General features: G+C 36.8%; 1 protein-coding gene across 13 annotated transcripts in view; it reads left to right on the top strand.

The window, feature by feature from the left end:
* LOC124540905 (talin-1) overlaps positions 1-22733 on the top strand; it is an 80105-nt gene that overhangs the window by 21671 nt on the left and 35701 nt on the right. For all 13 annotated transcript variants that reach the window (XM_047118679.1, XM_047118676.1, XM_047118668.1 and 10 more), the window contains exons 3-15: positions 10704-10811; positions 11298-11422; positions 12639-12793; positions 13355-13510; positions 14188-14291; positions 14375-14516; positions 15310-15501; positions 16298-16376; positions 16950-17118; positions 18077-18249; positions 18824-18985; positions 19521-19612; positions 20606-20694. In XM_047118679.1, the coding sequence (XP_046974635.1) occupies positions 12658-12793; positions 13355-13510; positions 14188-14291; positions 14375-14516; positions 15310-15501; positions 16298-16376; positions 16950-17118; positions 18077-18249; positions 18824-18985; positions 19521-19612; positions 20606-20694 (1494 nt within the window). In that variant the 5' untranslated portion in view covers positions 10704-10811; positions 11298-11422; positions 12639-12657. The remainder of the gene's footprint in view (positions 1-10703; positions 10812-11297; positions 11423-12638; positions 12794-13354; positions 13511-14187; positions 14292-14374; positions 14517-15309; positions 15502-16297; positions 16377-16949; positions 17119-18076; positions 18250-18823; positions 18986-19520; positions 19613-20605; positions 20695-22733) is intronic.

Below are 22733 nucleotides of genomic sequence, written 5' to 3'. Positions count from 1 at the left end.
TGTTCAAGTATTACATACAAAAACCGTCCTCTCTAATCACTCTATCTATTATTAAATTAAATAATTGTATTTAACTAACATGACTTTGTATTTTTAAATGTTAAAAAAGAGTAACTACTGAGTTTCTTGCCGGTTCTTCTCGGTAGAATCTACTTTCCGAACCGGTAGTAGTTTCACTTAATTTTAAAATGACGATTCAAAAGTGCTTGTAAAAGCCTACTTGAATAAAGTTTATTTTGATTTGATTTTGATTAAAAAAATCCGTTGTGAAGTTTATAATATTTAAGCATCCTGTATATCCATGTATATCATCCTTGTTATTTAAATGAAAGTTTAAGTGCCATTTATGGTAGTAACGATTTAGAATTTTTTGAATCGGCAATATTTCAACTGTACAGCAGCCTCTAGCGAGAAGATCAGCAAGTATGTTACATAGTTGATCTTTTCAAATGACTAATCAATACAATGTATTGTAAATATACTATACATATTAACCATTGGTTAGAAACAAAATCATTATCTAACTAAGTTTAAACAGTTCCATAAAACGAATATGTGTGAAAAGTTGATCAGTAAACTCTGTTGACGTTACGACATATTCTTGACTACAAACGCCTTGAAAATTTTAAATAAACAGTTGAATATATTTGCATATTTCAATTTAGTATTAACTGTAGTTCCATCATTCTTAAATTAAGGTATCTATGTAATTTGATTCATGGAAAATGTTTAGTTCTTTATTGGTCCTGTATCCTGTAAAATTACGATTCAAATGTTAGATCCTACTGGGATAAAGTATAATTTGTTTTCAATTACAGATTGTCGTTTTTTATCTCCATTTGATAAGATACAATTATTTTCTAGTCCATAGATTATCCGGGTAAGTTTCAAGTCATTCATTAGTTATTCTCCGGCGTCCTCAGGGGTCCGCTTGTGATCGTCTCCCGTGGTGATGATTGGTCTGAATGCTTGCAAAGCTGATTGATTAAGGGATCCACCCCCTGGATCAACATCTTGTTTAATATTATCTTTGTAACGTTGTACTAATTGACTGACTCTGTCTATATTTGCCTCTTTTGGGTAAAGCATTAACTAAATGAATATGCATAGTATTCCTTGATTTTCTTACGGGATATGATTTAATCGTATTAGAACATGAGTTTCTGGCCTACTCTTCTCGATAGCATGAAAGCCTTCTTTAATTGAAACTAAATTCGATTTAGTTTAAATGCTAATTTTATTTTATTCAACGAATCGATCTCAATGATTACCATGTCCAAAAAGCTCTAACTCCTTCACGGATTTTAGTGAATGATATCAGTAATAAGAGATCTTGGTACGGTCATGACGTCATAAGATGTGATGTCATTCGTAACACAATTAGCGGGCAGTAATGAGGCTTGCGCTCTTGTATAAATATTATTGTTTGATTTAAGACATTATTTAATAAAAAAGGCATATTTTTTGTAAAAAATTTGGAGGTAATACTTGTTGATTTTGAGGCAAGATTTATTTAAAATGTTAAAATGAGCTTGCCGGCTCTACATTCCAAACTGGTAGTAACTTTACGTTTAATATAATTCAAAAGGGCTTGTAAAAGTCCTTGCCTACATGAATGCATGTATATTTTTGATGGTATAATCCATATTTCGAACTAGTAGTAACTCTATGGTGATTAAAAGTAATCAAATATATCTATTTTGACTCTGTTATAGTCTGAACCATCTTGATTTCCAATGCTTGTCCCACCCAAAAGATGACGTAGACACATCGCCCCATTATTATAATCTCCGATATTGTAAAAGCATGTTCCCGATGTCCCTCTGTCATCTCGGATCCCCTAATTCGCTAATAGAAAACAGACTATCCGATTTCCCGAATCGGACAGCGTGACGATTTCCGGCGTTGGCGGAAGTACGATATATACGGAGGCAATGTTGTTTATTTTTGGCTTATGTTATTATATCTTGATATTTATAGATTATCATGGCGTCCTGACATTCGTGAAGGACAAATTTCTCCATTTTACAAACAACTTGGGCAATTATAATTCGTATTTTCATATTCCTATAAACTTCCGAGTCTATAAATAATTCATTTGGTAAATAATTAGGAGACATATTAATTTAATTAAAAAAGTAATTGATTAAATATTTATATTATTTTTGTCATATTTATGAGTAATATTTTGGTATTTGCAAAGAAAAATATAGGCGAATCGTGTGTAAGTAAAATAATCTTATATAACAGTAATTCTAATATGGCGCCCGACATTTCTATTGATTTAAATAATTTCCAATCATATACATAACATACAAACCACACCTATTTCTAAAAGCCTTATGTATATAATGAGTACATAAGATTAAAAATTACGCGCGATAGAGACAAACCAGGCGCCAGACGAGTCGGCGCCGGAGTCTATCGATCACCCCCCTCCCCCTCATGAAAGTGGGGGTCGCGCATGCGTATAACTTGTTTGCGTCGATTCTTCCAGATATATATGTTCATCACGCTTAACGATTAATAGATTAACTTTTCGTTTACTTTTTCTAATTTATTGATAATAAAATACGCTCTTCTTTCAAGGTTTTCCAATTTTTCCAAAATACATTGGGTTAGTGTTTTCTGAAACGTGTATTATAATAGTCGGTTAGATGGGTGAGAAGTGTGGCGAATGATTGAATAAGTACATTTTTAAATTGATTTCATTTTGATTAATATGTTAATCTTTTTTTTTTCTGATTACTTAAAACGTTTTTTTTTGCAACTGTATGGAGTCGTAAGTCTAGGGAACTGCTCGGAGTTTCTCTTTCCCCGATGGACCCGTCACCTGCACGGTCATATATACCGCAAAATAGCAATACTTGGTATTTTTGTGTTAAGGCACAAGGACCAATCCATCTGAGTTCCCAATGTCGGTGGCGCATTGGTAATGTAAGGAATGATTACATTTACTTTACGCGCAAATGTCTAAGGGCAGTGCTTGATTACTGATCAGGTTGCTGATTTTCCTTCACTAACTTATACAACAACAACAACAACAGCAGCCTGTAAATTCCCACTGCTGAGCTAAAGGCCTCCTCTCCCTTTGAGGAGAAGGTTTTGGAACATATTTCACCACGCTGTTCCAATGCGGGTTGGTTGAATACACATGTGGCAGAATTTCTATGAAATTTGTCACATGCAGGTTTCCTCACGATGTTTTCCTTCAACGCTGAGCACGAGATGAATTATAAAGACAAATTAAGCACATGAATCAGCGGTGCTCGCCTGGGTTTGATCCCGCAATCATCGGTTAAGATGCACGCGTTCTAACCACTGGGCCATCTCGACTCAGGCCACTAACTTATGCCATAAAGAAATATGAAAATTAGTTTATTTCAATTCTGAAGAGATTCTAGAAAATTATATTTAAATATTGGCCCGATGTCCTTCCGAAGTATAAAGCGTATAAGACGTTTAATGTTTTTTTGCGGAGCGTGTGCTAATACCAAAAACGGTGCGATTATTACCGAGCAAATACTATCTCTTATGTAAATATATAAATATCTTATCTTGTGGGAATGTTTAATTTACCTAAACTCGATATAGGTCCGCTTATCTGATAATTCGCATGCATTCGCGTTACAGAAATCTACTGAACTCAAATGTGGATATCGGAATCTGTGTTCTAAACTAGTTGTTGACGCCGGTTTCACTCGCGTTCACTTTGTAATTGACTTAGTGTAGTATAGAGGAGCGCAAGAGAAGGTTTTTGTACAGTCATAGTAAGAAAACCTTCGTCAGTTTTCAAATTAATTCCTTTATCAAATATTAAGCTCTTAGTACCTTTTGAATCTAAACATCGAATGATTGCGACGCAATATGTCATTCTCTATCGGTAGCAGATTATCGCTCATACTGAGCACGCGAAAATAGATCTTAAGGTGACGAAGCTTTTCTTATCCCGACTGTACATCATATTGTATTAGCATAGTTGCTGCGTTTCCTAATGGCACTCGCTTCATTTCCTGTAAATAACATAATCTACATTAATATTTTAAATGTGTAATTAACTGTGTCTATCTGTCGCTCTTTCACGACGAAACTGCTGAACCGAATTTGATGAAATTTGGTGTTAAGCAAAGTTAAACTCCAAGAAAGAACATACTCAAATATCAAAATTTAAAAAAATGTATTCAAGTGGGCTTTTACAAGCACTTTTGAATCGTCATTTAACAATTAAGTGAAGCTACCACCGTTTCGGTAAGTAGATTCTACCGAGAAGAACCGGCAAGAAACTCAGTAGATACTCTTTATCAACATTTAAAAAATACAGTTATATTAGTTAATACAATTATTTATATTAATATATCCTGCCTAGAACTCAACAGGTATTAATTCCACGCCTTTTTTTCATCTACAAACTACATCTACTTGTTTTTCCTAACACCCTAAAAACCAAGTGACCTCTAGTCTTATATAAATCACAGCGAACCCTCAAACAAGCAACAGTTAGTATTTAGTAATGTAATCTGATAATCTACAAGAAAAATACCATTAGTAACGGCATCAATAGAAAATTTGTCACGTGTCATTTTCCTCTATTCAAATATGAACAAATGGAAACTATACACCGTAATAGTTTGATGTATCTTTTGTCGTGTCGTCACCCCCTCACCCCTTCCAACCCTTTGTTTGAGGTGAGGATACGTCACGAGATATATCGACGTTACAACACAAGTGTCAAGAACTACTCAAGATCTTGTATCTTTGCTCAATTATACAGTATCCATAATGTATACACAATTCCAATCGTAGGTTTCGGTATTAACAAACCATATAATAATGTCTGTCATTCGAATTGTTAATAGTTATTAGTTAAAAAACAATAACGTTTTACACTTGTTATACATGATAAAAAAGCGTGGAGCTAATACCTGTTGAATTCTAAGCTGGTTATATTAATTTAAATAATTGTATTAACCAACATGACTTTGTATTTTTTAAATGTTGAAATAGCGTAACTACTGAGTTTCTTGCCGGTTCCTCTCGATAGAATCTACTTTCTGCTAGCTTCACTTAATTATTAAATGACTATTCAAAAGTCCTTCTAAAAGCCTATACTTGAATAAAGTTTATCTATATTTTTATTAATATCTTCAAATATAATATACCATAGAGCCTTAGAGTTAGCCAGAGCCATAGTTACTTCTCGGTGGTAGTGTTTAAACATTAATGATTCTTAACCGAAACCTCTCATTTGAATAAAATGAAATGAAATTTGATTTGATATACATCAAATCAACTTAAACATAAAATTGACGCCAAATCATTGATCGAAATCAAAATCAAAATAAACTTTATTCAAATATAGGCTTTTACAAGAGCTTTTGAATCGTCATTTAACAATTAAGTGAAGCTACCACCGGTTCGGAAAGTAGATTCTACCGAGAAGAACCGGCAAGAAACTCAGTAGTTACTCTTTTTCAACATTTAAAAAAATATAGTCATGTTAGTTAATACTGATATATGATGATGATTATCGGTTGATAGCACTTGCACTGTCAGATCGACTGGACGCGATCCCTTCACCGCTGACGTAATTTTTCATGAAAGTATCGCCTCGTTACAGTCGCGAGTTTTGCGACATCGTTCACGCTTTCACCGATTTGGGATGAAAGTTAAAATAAGTGTAAAAAAAACTTGATACAAAGTGCAATGATTAAGGTGTTGGATTGAATGGGCTATCGGTGTTTGGTGAGTCGAGACGGCCCAGTGGTTAGAACTCGTGAATCTTAACTGATGATTGCGGGTTCAAACCCAGGCAAGCACCGCTGATTGATGTGCTTTTATAATTCATCTCATGTCGCCCAAATTTCGGTTGCGTTTTAGGGTGTTGGTTGATTTTAGGGTCATGTGTCGAGTCGAAAAAGTAGTCCCTTTCTTGAAGTCCATATTTTCTTCATATCCATGAAATTCGGTTTAGTCGTGAAAATGCGTCAGACAGACAGAGTTTCTTTCACATTTATAATATTAATAAGTATAGAAGTATAGATTTTGCAAGTAAATGTTTAACTGAATTTGTCGTAAGAGCTGAGATGGCCCAGTGGTAGAACGCGTGCATCTTAACCGATGATTGCGAGTTCAAACCCAGGCAAGCACCACTATTTATATGTGCTTAATTTGTATTTATAATTCATCTCATGCTCGGCGGTGAAGGAAAACATTGTGAAGAAATCTGCATGTGTCTAATTTCATCGAAATTCTGCCACATGTGCATTCCATCAACCCGCACTTCATAAACGCTCTTAAGTTTTCTGAAAATTTCAATTATTTTTCTTTTCGTCAGAATTTTGTATGAAATATTTGAAAACTTTTAAAATACATTAATAAAATCCATAATGTCGTTCTCAAGTTATAGCGTGATCAAACGACAGAGAGATTAATTTATATATACATATATAGATTTCTGTTTGTATATTGTTATATTTGGAATGAAGGGAACTAAGTATTTCTTTGTTTACAGGTCAGTTATTGAATTATTGATTTGAGGTCATGTATTAGAACTGGTAGTAGATTTCAGATGTATATGATGTTCTATATATAATTACGATTTGAACTTTGACTTCTGGTTTTAATAACATACGTGTAATAGACGATTACTTTGTTAATACTAATATACTACATACACATAAATACATACACACACTAATATACATTGTATAAACAAAGTAGCTTATCGCCGTCTGTACCCTTAGATGTATTAGTCTATGCAACGGATTTTAATGCGGTTTTTATCAATAAAAAGAGTAAATGAAGGTTTATATGTATAATTATCATCATCAGCCCATATTTCTTAACTGCTGGGCATAGGCCTCTCCATATGCATGCCACTGTGGTCTTTCTTCGGCTAGTCGCATCCAGCTCCTGGGATCATATGTGTATAATACACGCATATTGTTGTAGAGAAAAGCCGTGAATTTCAAATGTAATAACCTTTATAGTAATAAATTTTTTTTTATGATTGTTCTGCAATCTTAAAGTTGTATATAAACTCTTACTGTATCCAAAACAGTTTAATTCAATACATAATTTAACGATTTTTCATACATAAACATACTCTGTAGGTACATACCGTTTTAACAGTCAGTAAGTTATGCTTTTTCTAAAGCCATTACATATTTTCAAATGTCATTATGACTTATGTCGATATACATATTTCCTTATATACAAAATGCAAATATTAATCAAATTCGGTTCAGCGGTTTGGTCGTGAAAAAACGACAGACAGACAGGCAAAGTTACTATCACATTTATAATATTAATATGGATTACACCAGTGAACATTCCCTTTATTAAAGTCGGTTAAAATATTTAACGGATTAATATAAGAGAAGAATTTTAAGCAGTTAAAATTTATGGACAATACCAGTCTAGAACGAGTGGGCCGCGAGCGCTCGGTACTATTAAAATTCCACCAAGCGGAGGGCTACCAAACTGCCCTTTTATGCAAAACCTAGTGTCAGTAATTCGCAATATGATCGCCGTTCCTGTTTAATGGAAGTACGTGATGAGTTATTTATTTGCATCTCGTATGAGTTGCACTCATAAAATCAAATCAATTTTAGCTTCACAATAAAGCGTTTTTGAATCGTTTAATAAATCAGCCTCCAGCGAGAAGAAATGGCATAAAACTCGCATAGTTGCTCTTTTCAAATAAACAGATTTACAATGCCGTTCTTTACAATAATCAGTGTCCTGTGATGGAACCCGAGCCTAACTCCAGGCGTTTTTTTTTTCTTAAAAGTACATTTTTAATGAATATTATGATTTATTTATTAATTTAATCTTAGTATAGTACATAGTATTGTTGTGTTACAATTAGTGAATAAGGGCTTTAAGGAAAATCAACTAAGTAATAATCAATGTCGCTGGTGAACTTCATGTAAGAGGTGGTAATATTTTCTTGGATTCTACAGAGTTAATTTCTTAGGACTAGGCGATGAACAATTATTACCAGTTAACGCAATTCCCAAACTATACTCTAACCTAACCATGACAGGAGAAAAGCCAAATAAACAACATTTAGGATATTCATTGTGGTTTTGTACGTCGAAGAAATTGTTATCGGAGCTTTTTTTTTAGTAGAATAGTATATTATAAATAATGATGTAACCCAGGCAAGCACCACTGAATTTTCATGTGCTTAATCTGTGTTTATAATTCATCTCGTGCTCGGCGATTAAGGAAAACATCGTGAGGAAACCTGCATGTGATTAATTTCAACGAAATTCTGCCATATATAAATCCACATTGAAGAAGCGTGGTGGTATATGCTCCAAAACCTTCTCAAAGGGAGAGGAGGCCTTAGATCAGGAGTCTTCTTCTTCTGCCTCGCCTTATACGCGGGGTCGGCTTTCCCAATCATGCGACGCCATTTGCATCGTTCTTGAGCGTCTTGTTCGTAAAGTCCCAACACCTTCATGTCCCTTTGGACATTTGTGTCATCCAAGTTGTTCGGGGCCTTCCTCTACACCTCTTTTTTGTAGCGATGGAAATGCACTTCTTAACCACGTGATCGTCCGGTCTTCTCACAACGTGGCCGTACCATCTCAATCTAGCCTCAGAATTTTTTTGGGATATGGGAGCAACTTTGAAACTTGCCCTTATATATTCATTACCTTAGCTCAGGAGTAAAAAAGAAAAATAGAATACGTAAAGTATGATTATCTTTACTCCTACTTCGATCGATACCGTCTCTACCTACCAGCTCTATAAACGTAAGTTAAAGATTCGTGAAATTACGAATGCTTTTTATTAATACGTAAAACGTTCAATGAACAGACTCACCCCCCGTGTAAAGTTTTTATTATAGCGATTTACATTTCATGACCCACAAAAAAGGGGTTGATATTATCCCCAGTCGAATACATCTTATTTTTATTGCGTATTGACGGTTGCAGAGGGACGATTAAGAAATGTTTTATTTGGTCGCAATTGAATTAGTGGAATTAAATCCTATGTATCTTCTAGTCTATCCTAGAACAGACTACATTTCTCGTCTCTTATTTGTCTTGACACTGGATTTGATGACACTTCTTAGAAATTCTTTTGTAATACTTAGTACTGATATTTGTTTGTATGTATGTAGGAGTAATCTCTGGAACTAATGATCAAAATCTAAAAACAAAGTCACTAGTAGCAAGCTGTAGTTTTACTGAAAGCTATAAACGAACGGGTCGCTAGTAACATATTATATAAACTTACCATTACATAGTATAAAACAAAGTCTATTATTAAATTTAGAGGTTTCTAAAGAGATGTTGTAAAAACACAACCTGTAGTATGTTTAGTATCAGCATAGCGTGCGAAGGCGTGTCGCTAGTATTATATGTATATTGTTAGTGGATAGCAAGACATAAGTACCGAAATGTAATTTTTAGGAAACAAGGCTTACTGCGTCAATTTTAAGCTTCATTTTGCAAAAGCACACGAATTTATAATAACATTTTTGTTTATAATTATTACAATCAACGTTTTTAATTCTTGAAATAGAGATTTTTAACTAATTATTATACAATAAATAGAAAAAATATATAAAGTCTTGTTTCGTGGAGCGTTTGTCCAGAAATAACTTGGGAATATTCCGGTCAGTGACCGTGATCGTAATGAAGGGTGTCCAAGCGAGCAGTTTTCGACGGGATGATTCCGTTCATTCATTAAATCGTACATAAATGAACAGTGATTATATACAAGTGTATGATAGGCATAATTGTTGTGAGAAATATTAACAACACCTTACATAACTAATACGCCACCAATCTTGGGAGTTAAGATATTATGTCCCCATGTATTATACTATGAATGGGTGGTACCTGCTCAGAAGAGCTAGCGTGAAACCCTACCACCAAGAAAATGTAATTAATTTATAAAATATACATTAATACTACGAAGAAAATAATAAGTGGTATGTTTCTTATACTTGAGTCCTTAATTCCCGAAAAAGCATTACCAATATACAAAGCTAATAAAGGAATTGAATGTGTTTTGTTTGTGTAGGGCTCTAAAAATCTTAGTGCTGTAAATTATTTATATCTTATGCACCACCCATGCGACGCCAGGGCAGGTCGCTAGTATACAGGAATCTACTTGAATAAAAATATTTGTTTTGATTTTGACTTTAACTAATGAATCGTATCTTAAGACGTGTCTCGTCAATTCTATATCATGAATGCCGTAACAATATATCATATTTCAAGATGGCGTCGTTTAATTATAGATATGTATAAATACACCGTTTAACAGGTGTCGGAAAGCGCCATGTGTTTTGATTATCTATCAACAATAGATTATATTTAGATTCTATGGAGATGTAATTTAAAATTTGTACCAAGTTTCCGTTTTAATTAGTCAATTTATCTTACCTTGGACAGAGTTTTCAATCATATATAATGATGAAATTTCAGAAACGAATCGACGACTTCTACATAACTAGGCTGTACTTAAACCATTGCACTACACGACGACAATATGACCTATTATTAAATTGAATGCAGTTATGTAAAAAACACTTCAAATAACACTAAAATACAATGATTTTAACTTACGTTAATACGTTCGACTTATGGTAACAATAATGTAATGTAGCGTTATATAATTTCCCACGACCTCATTATATGTGTTAGAAAAGAAATAAAAGTGAAATGTTACGTCACCAGGGATCGAGCGGCCGTCCACAGGAAGCACCGTCGGGCGCGTGACGCCTGCGCGAGCGCATCGAACACGCGCTACAGGACAGCTGGAGACGGCTGACATCGACGAGATCCGTATGTATTCATTTACATATATATTATATATTAAATAATTTAACAGTCACATTATGGTTCGTTTTTTAAATTGCAAACGGGTCACGTGATCTTAACTAATCACAACTCGCAATTGCCTTATATTGCCGTGAATTAAAATAATACTGATCATTGAAACCAACGCGGAATTCCACGAGGTTTACGTCTTCGAAGTTATAAATATTGGTGGTAGGGCTTTGTGCAAGCCCGTCTGGGTAGGTACCACCCACTCATCAGATGTACAGACGCCAAACAACAGTACTTAATATTGTTGTGTTCCAGTTTGAAGGGTGAGTGAGTGTAACTACAGGCACAAGGGACCTAACATCTCAGTTCCCAAGGTTGATGGCGCAATGGCGATGAAAGGAATGGTTAATGTTTGGTGGTGGTGATCACATACCATCAGGTGGCCCATATGCTCGTCCGTCCAAAAAATACCATAAAATTAAAACCGAACTAATCTTCCAGGGTTCGTTTCAAAGCCGGCCCCGACATCGATCCTTTAGCCACGAGAGACGAAGACCCAACCAAGAGCATAGGAGGAGCAGTGCCCACTCCTTAGACCTTGAGCAACAGACAGCTACTATACACAGGTAAATAGCAACTGTAATTCATACATATGTCACCGTGAGATTACAAACATCGTTAGATCACAATCTATATCGTCAGATTGTAAACTGCCGAAATATTGTGAACCGTGAAATATGATTACGATTTAGATTATAATCTCTCTCGAGCAATCTTAAACTGTCGAAAGATTGTGAACGTTTATAAAACTTAGAATAAAACACATACAATTTCGATAGTTCATAATATATCGGTTAGGTTAGAGTTTTTATAATTTAACTGAAATGTACTTCGATAGATTGTAATCTAACGTTATTTACAATTTTACGGTGATGTATACACGTAATGGTATTGTACTGACCGATTTCGATAGCCCGTCCAATCTCAAGAGAGCCGACTGCATGACAGATAGTACAAAATATGCTCATAAGTGCACGCTTACTTCTTTGATCCGATGGGAAGGAAATCCGCTACATGTAGAGTTCAGGTTCAGAACTGTTCTTGGTGGTAGGGCTTCGTGCAAGCCCGCTTGGGTAGGTACCACCCACTCATCAAATATTCTACTGCTAAACAACAATATACAGCATTGTTGTGTTCCGGTTTGAAGGGTGAGTGAGCCAGTGTAACTACAGGCACAAGGGACATAGCATCTTAGTTCCCAAGGTTGGTGGCGCATTGACGAAGTAAGGAATAGTTAATATTTCTTACAGCATCATTGTCTATGGGTGATGGTGACCAATTACCATCAGGTGACTCATATGCTCGTCCGCCAAGCTATTCCATAAAAAAAAAACTGATGGCATGACGTGCTTTCCGTGGCACAGGAGTGTAAGTTGTCTAGTTATACACTGATAACATGCAAGAATGTGATGCTAATCTATTTCTATATTGATATTATATACGTGAAAGTAACTCTGTCTGTCAGTCGCTCTTTCACGACCAAACCGCTGAATCGAATTTGATGAAATTTGGTATGAAGCAAACTTGAAGTCCAGGAAAGGACATGGGATATTTTTTGGCTGACACATGACAACCAACACCCCAAAACGTGAGCAAAGCCGCGCGCGAGTACTAGTAAACAATAAATGTGAAAATCTCGTGTCTTCTCGCTCGCACAATATTCGCATCTCTGTTGCACTGTTTACGGTTCGCACAAAAAGTTTACAATAGGATTTTTTTATTCTGAACAAGGCTATGGCATTTTGTTGTGATAAAGTTTAAACTATTTTTTTCTTTCAACAGAGCGCGTTCCCTAACCAAGATGGCGACGTTATCCCTAAAGATTTCACTCGAGGGTGGTAAGGTGGTGAAGACCATCCAGTTCGACCCCTCGACCAGCGTGTACGACGCGTGCCGAATCATACGAGAGAAGATACTGGAAGCTAATGCAAATGACCGTTAGTATTTCGTTTATAATTGGATTTCTACTCATAAGACGACCTCCATGGTTGAGTAGTGTGTATACCGGCTTTCATGGGTACGCCACTCCGAGGTCCCGGGTTCGATTCCCGGCCGAGTCGATGTAGATTATTATTATTTGTCTATGTTGTCTCGGGTTTGGGTGTTTGTGTCATCGTTACTTCTGATTTTCCATAACACAAGTGCTTTAGCTACTTACATTGGAATCAGAGTAATGCATGTGATGTTGTCCATGTTATTTATTAAATACCAATATATTTTATTAGTTAGTTTAATGTAATGTAAAGCTATTACTTCGGAATATAAATTTGTCGTTTGTTTTTTTGCAATGCTTCAATTAATTCCACTATGAACCTTACTGTACCATCAGCAAAACAATTCCGTATTATCAATGTTTTTTGGTACATAATTGTAACTGATTAATGTAAAAAAATATCTACTGAGTTTCTTGTCAGTTCTTCAAATTCTGAAGCGGTAGCAGCTCTACCGTCAAGTTAAATAGTGAAACATCCAAATGTATACCTGTCTCATTTCCACAGCCAAAGAGTACGGACTGTTCCTCGCATCAGAGGAGGACAACAAAAAGGGCATCTGGTTGGAGGCGTCCCGCAGTCTGGACTATTACATGCTAAGGAATGGAGATTTGCTGGAGTACAATAAGAAGACCAGAAATTTGAGAGTTCGAATGTTGGATGGTGAGTAGAAAATTAATAATTGTATTTTGTATATGACTTCCAATACCATTGCGATGAAACTCTTGTTTTGGCCAAAAAGTAGCAAATATCTTTGTATGTTTGTCCTTCAATATATAAGGTCTATTATCCGTGCGACGTTGGGACTAGTTTACATGTATATTGAAATGTTAAGCTTGCATATTTAAATCCTATACGGCAATAATGATCCATCAAGTGCTTGATTTGTTTATAATTGATCTCATGATCGGCGGTGAAGGGAAACATCGTGAGAAAACCTTCATTTAACTTTGCCGCATGTAAATAAACAAATTGAACATGATGAGGCTTCAAAAATTCTCAGAGAAAGGAGATTTTGGTTATATTATTTTTGTCAAAGTGTCAAAACTCCGAATTCACCTCTTACTCGACGGTGAAGGAAAACAGCGTGAGGAAACCTGCATGTGTCTAAATTTATCTAAATTCTGCCATATGTGTTTTCCATCAACCCAGTGCCTCATTAATTAGGAAATTATAGCGGCTTTTGAGGAAATTACAATTTCCGACTGCTGGGCAAACGGCTGTTATTGTTGCTGTCATAATTCCTCAGCTGTGGAAGTTGTAGAAAAATCTTCGACTTATAGTTGGAGGTATCAGCCATATTAGAAAGTATGAATTTTAATAATCTTGTTTTTCTCAAGGTACCGTCAAAACTCTGCTCGTCGACGACAGCCAGATAGTTGCAAACCTGATGGTCGTCATTTGCACCAAGATCGGCATCACCAACTACGACGAGTATGGACTGGTAAGTGCCTATGATTACTACATGATGATACCTTGAATGTGTTCTATCCTAGCAGCAAATTCAACTGTGATTCTTGTCTCCAGGTCCGCGAGGAACAGAAAGAGGAGACGGATCCCTGCGAGAAGCCCAACTACGGAACCCTTACCTTGAAGAGACGGCATCAAGAAAAGGAGCGGGACGCGAAGATGGAGCAACTCCGGAAGAAACTGCGGACTGATGATGAAGGTATGACATTGATCTTACTCCATAAAAAAGTGAAGAATTAAGTTGTTTCTGATATTTATTTAGTACTCAAAGCTCCCTGCAGTATATCATTAAAATATGTTATTCTATATGTTTGACTGTCCTGCCATATGCTTGATAATAAAAACTCTTGCCAAAACTTATAATATTACTCAGTTCGAATATATAACTTAAACATTTTCCTGATTGTGTAATTCCTCTTTTAATTCACTCGATTTGAGTTAGAGCAAATTTGGCAAATCCCGGCTCAGGGCGTGGTCGATAGTGGGGTCATATTAGACATTAATAGCCATATATAGACATTTTATAATATTACTCAGTTCGAATATTAATTAATTAAACATAATAATATTAAATATATGTAATTCCTCTTTTAATTCACTCGATTTGTGTTAGAGCAAATTTGGGTTCCGCATGTAGTGCGTGGTCGATAGTGGGGATGACGGTAGCGGTGTGTGATGTGAAGGAGAGTTTGTTCCAATCACTAGTAATCGTACGCCCTTACCAGTCCATACTCGTCGTAGTTGGTGATGCCGATCTTGGTGCAAATGACGACCATCAGGTTTGCAACTATCTGGCTGTCGTCGACGAGCAGAGTTTTGACGGTACCTTGAGAAAGACGAGATTATTAAAATTCAAATCTTCTAATATGGCCGATACCTCCAACTATAAGTTGAAGATTTTCCACAACATCCACAGCTTAGGAATTATGACAGCAACAATAACAGCCGTTTGCCCAGCAGTCGGAAATTGTAATTTCTCGGGTGGTCCGCAGTGAACTGGGTGGAGGGCTCGAAGACGCTGCGCGAGCAGGGCGTGGAGGGCTCGGAGACGCTGCTGCTGCGGCGAAGGCTGTTCTTCTCGGACCGCAACGTGGACTCGCGCGACCCCGTGCAGCTCACGCTGCTCTACGTGCAGGCGCGCGACGCCATCCTCGCCGGCACGCACCCCATCACGCAGGACAAGGGTACGCCCGCACCGAACGCACCGTACACACCATACACACAACATACACAACGCCCCCCCCCCTCTCTCTCTCACTCTCTATCTATCTCTATATCTCTATCTCTCTATGTATACTATCTTAGTATAACAACAAAACAACGGGTACGCCCGCACCGTACGCACCATGCACCATACACAACCCCCCCCCCTCTCTCTCTCTCTATCTCTCTCTATATCTCTATCTATACTATCTTAGTATGACAACAAAACAACAACAACAGCCAGTAAATTCCCATTACTGGGCTAAAGGTCTCCTCGCCCTTTGAGGAGAAGGTTTGGAACATATTCCACCACGCTGTTCCAATGCGGATGTGGATACATGTGTGGCAGAATTTCTGTGAAATTTGTCACATGCAGGTTTCCTCACGATATTTTCCTTCACCGCTGAGCACGAGATGAATTGTAAAGACAAATTAAGCACATGAATCAGCGGTGCTTGCCTGGGTTTAAACTCCCACCACTGGGCCATCTCGACTCTCATCTTTATAACTCAATACTCTCTTAGTATAAACAAAACTATAATAAAGATGAAGCAAGCTTAAACTCCAAGGAAGGTAATAGACATTTTATGCCAAACACCACCAACCCATAAAACACAATTACTGCCCTTGCATATATTTATGTGCATATAAATCAATAAACTAAAAATGGTACTGACTAGTCCAATAAGTCGAGCTGCTTATTTTTGTTACCATACCAAAAGTTTGATACCACTTCGACATTTAGGTGATTATTTAACTGTGTATAATCTGTTGCAGCGTGCGAGTTCGCCGGGATCCAGTGTCAGATACAGTTCGGAGATCACAAAGAAGACAAACACACAACTGGATTCTTGGAGTGAGTTGTACTTTCTGATTAATGCTAACTCATTCGTTGGCCTAATGAGTCTCTCATCAAGGAATCACGAGCTTCAATGCTCTGAGATATTCTTCAGTATAAATACAGCTTGGAACTTGTCAGTGTCACACTCCTGAGCCACAAAAATAAAGTAAAGAACTCATTCTTAATCTATACTCTCGAAATCGTGTCGAATTGTCTTCTTATCGAATTATTAGAGAGAGAAAGCAAATAAGAGAGATCAACATTTAAGACTATATAATATAGGCTATTTGACTGGTTTTTAAAATCCATTTTATATTATTTAGTAGAAGTTAAGGAAAACTTTTTGATTTATTTTTGAATAAATTAAGTATTATTATCAAGTTTCGTTCGTAAATAACCACTTTTAAACTCATAATATACACTGATTACAATAATTCACATTTTATTTTTCGCATCGTCAAATAGCCTATTGTGTAAAAATATAGACGCTTCCTATGAGGGCTGATTACGATTTTTCCATTCACTGCTAGTGAGCAAAAGACTTACATACAAATGAATATATTCACTAAACATGCATATATTTTTCAGCTTAAAAGAATTCCTACCGGCGTCGTACGTGAAGGTGAAGGGCATAGAGAAGAAGGTGTTCAAGGAGCATCGCAAGCACGCCGGCCTCAGCGAGCTGGACGCCAAGGTGCTCTACACCAAGAGCGCCAGGGACCTCAAGACCTACGGCGTCGCCTTCTTCCTCGTCAAGGTACGAACCAGCTTACATACCCTATACTAAGTACCCTTCTCTGAAATCATGACTGTGTTTTTAAGCCCATAAGGTTGTCTGGTAGAAATCGCTACCTAGCGATAAGACCGCCTTATTGTGCATCTACTTTATTTTGTATTTCATTTTTATTGTTAAATTACTATGTTACTGTGGTGTACAATAAAGTATATTATTATTATTATTAAGTACAACAGTACTGAGTTTCCTTGGTGCAAGCCAGTCTAGATAGGTACCACCCACTCAGCAGATATTCTACTGCCAAACAGTATTCAGTATTGTTGTATTCCCATTTGATGGGTGGCCAGTCTAACTATACGACATATTAGTTATCAAAGTTAGTGGAACATTGACAATTTAAGGAATGATTAGTATTTCTTACTGCGCTTAAGTCTATGGGCGGCGGTGACCACTAACTACCTAGAAGAAATGGCTAATAAGCCATAAGGCCGCCTTTTGTTTCACCATTAGTTTATTAGTAATTGTGGTGTACAAAAAAGTGGTAACTAAATAAATAATCATGCGTGCATCTTAACCGATGGTTGCGGGTTCAAACCCAGGCAAGCACCGCTGATTCATGTGCTTAATTTGTGTTTATAATTCATCTCGTGCTCGGCGGTGAAGGAAAACATCGTGAGGAAACCTGCATGTGTCCAATTTCATTGAAATTCCGCCACATGTGCATTCCACCAACCCGCATTGGAACAGCGTGGTGGAATATGTTCCAAACCCTCTCCTTAATGGAAGAGGAGGCCTCATCTCAGCAGTGGGAAATGTACAGGCCGTTACTTTACTTTACTTTACTTTTACTAAATAAATAAATATCAGGTGGCTCATATGCTAGTCCACCAACTTATACAATAAAAAAACGGCATGCATCGTCCATTCGCCTATGATAATGTTACGCTACAATACTCTAACGCTAATGATATGATCATAGGAAAAGATGAAAGGAAAGAACAAGCTCGTGCCGCGATTGCTCGGCGTGACGAAGGACTCCGTGCTCCGACTGGACGAGAAGACCAAGGAGGTGCTGCAGACTTGGCCCCTCACTACCGTGCGGCGCTGGTGCGCCAGCCCCAACACCTTCACGCTGGACTTTGGTGACTACAGGTACGTTTGCTGATGAGGATTATCCAAGTATTTCGATTATTAAAAATTTAACTCGACGTAGTGAGTTGAATCTGTAATTCGGGGAAGTAAAGTTGAGGTCGAGTGTTTAGTGGTAACTGATAACACTATCATGTTGATAATTATACATCTACTGTCAATATCGTGGGTTCTTTGCAAAGTTTTTTTAAATCTACAACAACAGTCTGTAAATTCCCACTGCTGGGCTAAAGGCCTCCTCTCCCTTTGAGGAGAAGGTTTGGAAAATATTCCACCACGCTGTTCCAATGCGGGTTGGTGGAATACACACGTGGCAGAATTTCTATGAAATTTGTCACATGCAGGTTTCCTCACGAGGTTTTCCTTCACCGCCGAGCACGAGATGAATTATAAAGACAAATTAAGCACATGAATCAGCGGTGCTTGCCTGGGTTTGAACCCGCAATCATCGATTAAGATGCACGCGTTCTAACCACTGGGCCATCTCAGCTCAAATCTAAGTATACTTTATTCGAGAATGCTTTTACAATAGTTTTAGAGTCGTTGTTTAACAAGGGTACCCCCCCCCCCCCCCCAGCGACCAGTACTACAGCGTGCAGACGACGGAGGCGGAGCAGATCCTGCAGGTGATCGCGGGCTACATCGACATCATCGTGCGGCGCCGCCGCGCGCGCGACCACCTCGGCATCGAGGGCGACGAGGGCTCCGCCATGCTCGAGGACTCCGTCTCGCCCTCCAAGTCAGTGCCTCACACATATACTTAGTATTAAATTGTATTCCGGTTCGAAGAGACAGTGAGCCATAACATCTTAGTTTTTGAATTTGTTAATATTTCGTGAAGCTCCAATGTATATACGGGCGCCGCCGCCCAATTCCCGCCCCGTGGCCAATTAGTCAATATCTTGGTATTTTTGACTGTCCCAAGCCAGGATTAAAGTATGAAGGGAATTGGATCATTTTTGTTTATCTAAGGTAGCCTGCTACCCTGTTAACACGCGGCATCGCGCGGCGTTTGGATGTAGGTAAACTACCGCGCGATAACTAAACGTACCTACCTACATAACTGTTTTGTGTCGATAACGCAGCTAGGGTGTTCACACGATGCGTAATTAATTATATAACTTTTGGTTAACTTTACTTAGAAGTTTATTAATATTTATGTTATATTAATTTTTATTTTGTCATATATGATCGTCAAATATCACGTCCTCAAGTATCGATAGTAATTCACCAGTCACCTGTATATATAAAAATATGTGAGTGTGTTCCCACAGGGCGAACATCATCCAGCACGACACTTTCAAGTCGGGCAAGGTGAACACGGAGTCCGTGGCCAAGCCCGCCGTGCTGCGCCCCGGCGCCGAGGGTGAGCACCCGCCACGCACCTGACCACCCCCTGTCATTTACTCCCCTATTTAATATTTTTTTATTTTTGTTACTATTGAAAAAAAAAATAAGAGTTTAAATAAAACTAGTTATACGGTCAACTAAAGTGCTCGAAACGTCGGGATGTCCAAAATAATTAACATAAAAAATCCGTTATAACTAGTTTTATTTAAATGTGTGATTATCGTGAAAATTTAAGACTATAAAATAAGAGTTATCATTGACCATATTTAGCAACGAATGCTTGATAAAGTGTACTACGATTCCTTACGATGCTTTTCTGTACCGATTGCAAAAAATATATATATAAAAAATATCATCGGTCTTTGGACAATTACAAATGGTACTCTAGTCTACCCACTGGTCTCGCCTGTTGTAAATTATGAAAAATAAATGTATTTATATAATGTATAATAATTGTATATATGTACAATCGCTACGATACGCAGTAGTAAGCTTGTTTAGTTTATTTGTATATGTTATGATGATTTTATGATTTATTTTGCAGCATTTAGTTTTTGTTCTCTGTGTTCTATTGATGTTTCTGGGTAGTTGTTATACAGGGTGTTCTTTTAATGTGAGATTCTGGGGTTGCCATAAATCATAGACACTTAATATATTATGTACATAGTGATACATTCAGGGTTATACCATTCAAGCTGTACCCTGCACTAGTTGTAATTCATTTGTATAATTAATTTATATGTTTTAATGAATATTTGATTTTAAATTTATACACAGCTAAAGATAATAAGATTTTGTATTTTAGTTAATTTAGTTAATTTTTATAGATTTGAAAGATACATTCATAAAAAATAGTATACAGCACATATAAATAGATAAAAGAACACACTGTATAATAACACTTTCGGATCGTAATTGATCAATACGGGAATCGAACTCGCTATCAGAGCGCGAGCGTTCCGCCCGTCAATAGGATGCGGAGAATGAGCCCGTGTTCCGTTGTGCGCAGGCGCCAAGTCGTTCGCGGTGGGGCACCTCACGGGCGCGCAGCAGACCACGGTCTCCGGCCAGGTCATTACGGGACACGCGCCGCCCTCCGTCAGTATTCCTGCCTTAAATTTGGCCTCCCCTGCTAACTAACAGTATATGGCGTTTCAATCCACATTGTACGAAATGCGTCTACATATCATTATCAAATACTATCTGTGAATGCTACTTTGTGAGCGTATCAAATTATCAAAAAAAGTTATTGAGAAAGCCTAAGTTACTCCTTATAACATCAGCTGTCTGTCATATGAAGTCCCATCAAAATCGGTCCAGTCGTTCCAGAGATTAGCCGGAACAGACAGACAGTCAAAGATTGAAAACATGTTGTTTTGGTATATCTACTACTTATACGTATGCATTTAGTTAAAAGGTTATTTTAATATTACAAACAGACACTCCAATTTTATTACATGTATAGTTTTTAGTTATTCAAAATGATAATCACGTTCTTCTGGCTGATTTTGGTCATAACGCCCATTCTCAATGACGAATAGCATATGCACAGAATATATTATAAAACACAAATATGTGCCATAGACGAGAATGCTCTCATAATTCCATGGGTTGGCAATTCTGACACGAATAAAAAGTATTAAGACGCGTATCCAGCGCTTTTGTAACAGAGATCTATTGCTCAACAACAACAGCCTGTAAATTTCCCACTGCTGGGCTAACGCCTCCTCTCCCTTTGAGGAGAGGATTTGGAACATATTCCACCACGCTGTTCCAATGCGAATTGGTGGAATACACATGTAGTTTCTATGAAATTAGACACATGCAGGTTTGCTCACAATGTTTTCATTCACCGCCGAGCACAAGATAAATTATAAACACAAATTAAGCACTTGAATATTCAGTGGCGCCTGGGGTGGAACCCATAATCATCGGTTAAGACGCGTGAAGCGTGCTAACCAGTGGGCCGTCTCGCTTGCTATTTCCTCTACACACTATAAATTTTAATTAATAATTTTACACTTACGAATTCTTTGACCCGAAAACTTGAAAACAAAATCTCTTATTTAAAAGATTTTAGCAATGGTAGCTAAAGATTAAAATTTTTATTGTTTTATTGTCAATTTGGATTGAAATGTTAGTGTATGTTGTACGTATGTATATAATTGTTCATTGTGCTATATAATAATAATGCATGCCTTCATTTACTATATAATTACTAAACGAATTATTAAATTTTAATATTTTTATTTTACGTATATCTATATTACTAAATAATTTAAGTATTAAATTAATTAAAATATTAAATATGTTATAAGTAAACTATGCTATATTTAAAAAAAAAATTCAAGTTTTTATGTGGACGGTACTTTTACAAAAAATGTTAATCAAACTGTCTTTTTGAGATTGACAAGATTGATATACCCACTATGGGTATATCAATCTTGTTCATTCACATGGATAAACATATCTTCTAAGATCATATTATATATATTCATGTGTCGTATATGTTTTCATAATTGTAAAATATATTTTCTAATTATGTGTATTTTATGTCTAACAAATGTGTCAATTATATCTGTTATTGTTTCACGCTTGATCACGGACGATGCAGTCTACGTACTTGGTTCTGTAGGTACCTAACACACTAATATATTACATGTAGTACTACTAACATACTTTGAATTAACCAATTTAACATACTAAGCTCTAACATATAGAAATTTACAGAGTTAATTTTAGATTAATTATTATATGTGTGTTGTATTTTTGTTTTGTGGATTGTCCTGGGTTTATAGGCCTTTTTTGAATTCAAGTGTATTTTAAAGTAATTTTAGACTCTTATGTATTTAGGGGTGGGGGTAAATGTAACCTTCGACTAATACGTCAATAAGTATAGTACGACACAACTTAGATGTCGCATCGGCAAAATTCGTAAAACCGATTACATCCGAATTGAGTACGCTATCCCAAATTATCAATATTTATTTCTCTAGCGAATATGATCTTTGCATAAACGTAATAACTCGTAATATCATATGACCTAATATATTCGTCAATTTGACGCGTCGATTTACATGCACTTGCTTTCTCTGACGCGTGAATCTATAGCGACGAATAGCGTCGCATGGCGCGAT

This window comes from Vanessa cardui, chromosome 27 (genome assembly GCF_905220365.1).
Source record: "Vanessa cardui chromosome 27, ilVanCard2.1, whole genome shotgun sequence".
Lineage (NCBI taxonomy): Eukaryota > Metazoa > Arthropoda > Insecta > Lepidoptera > Nymphalidae > Vanessa > Vanessa cardui.
This window is presented reverse-complemented; position numbering and strand designations above follow the sequence as displayed.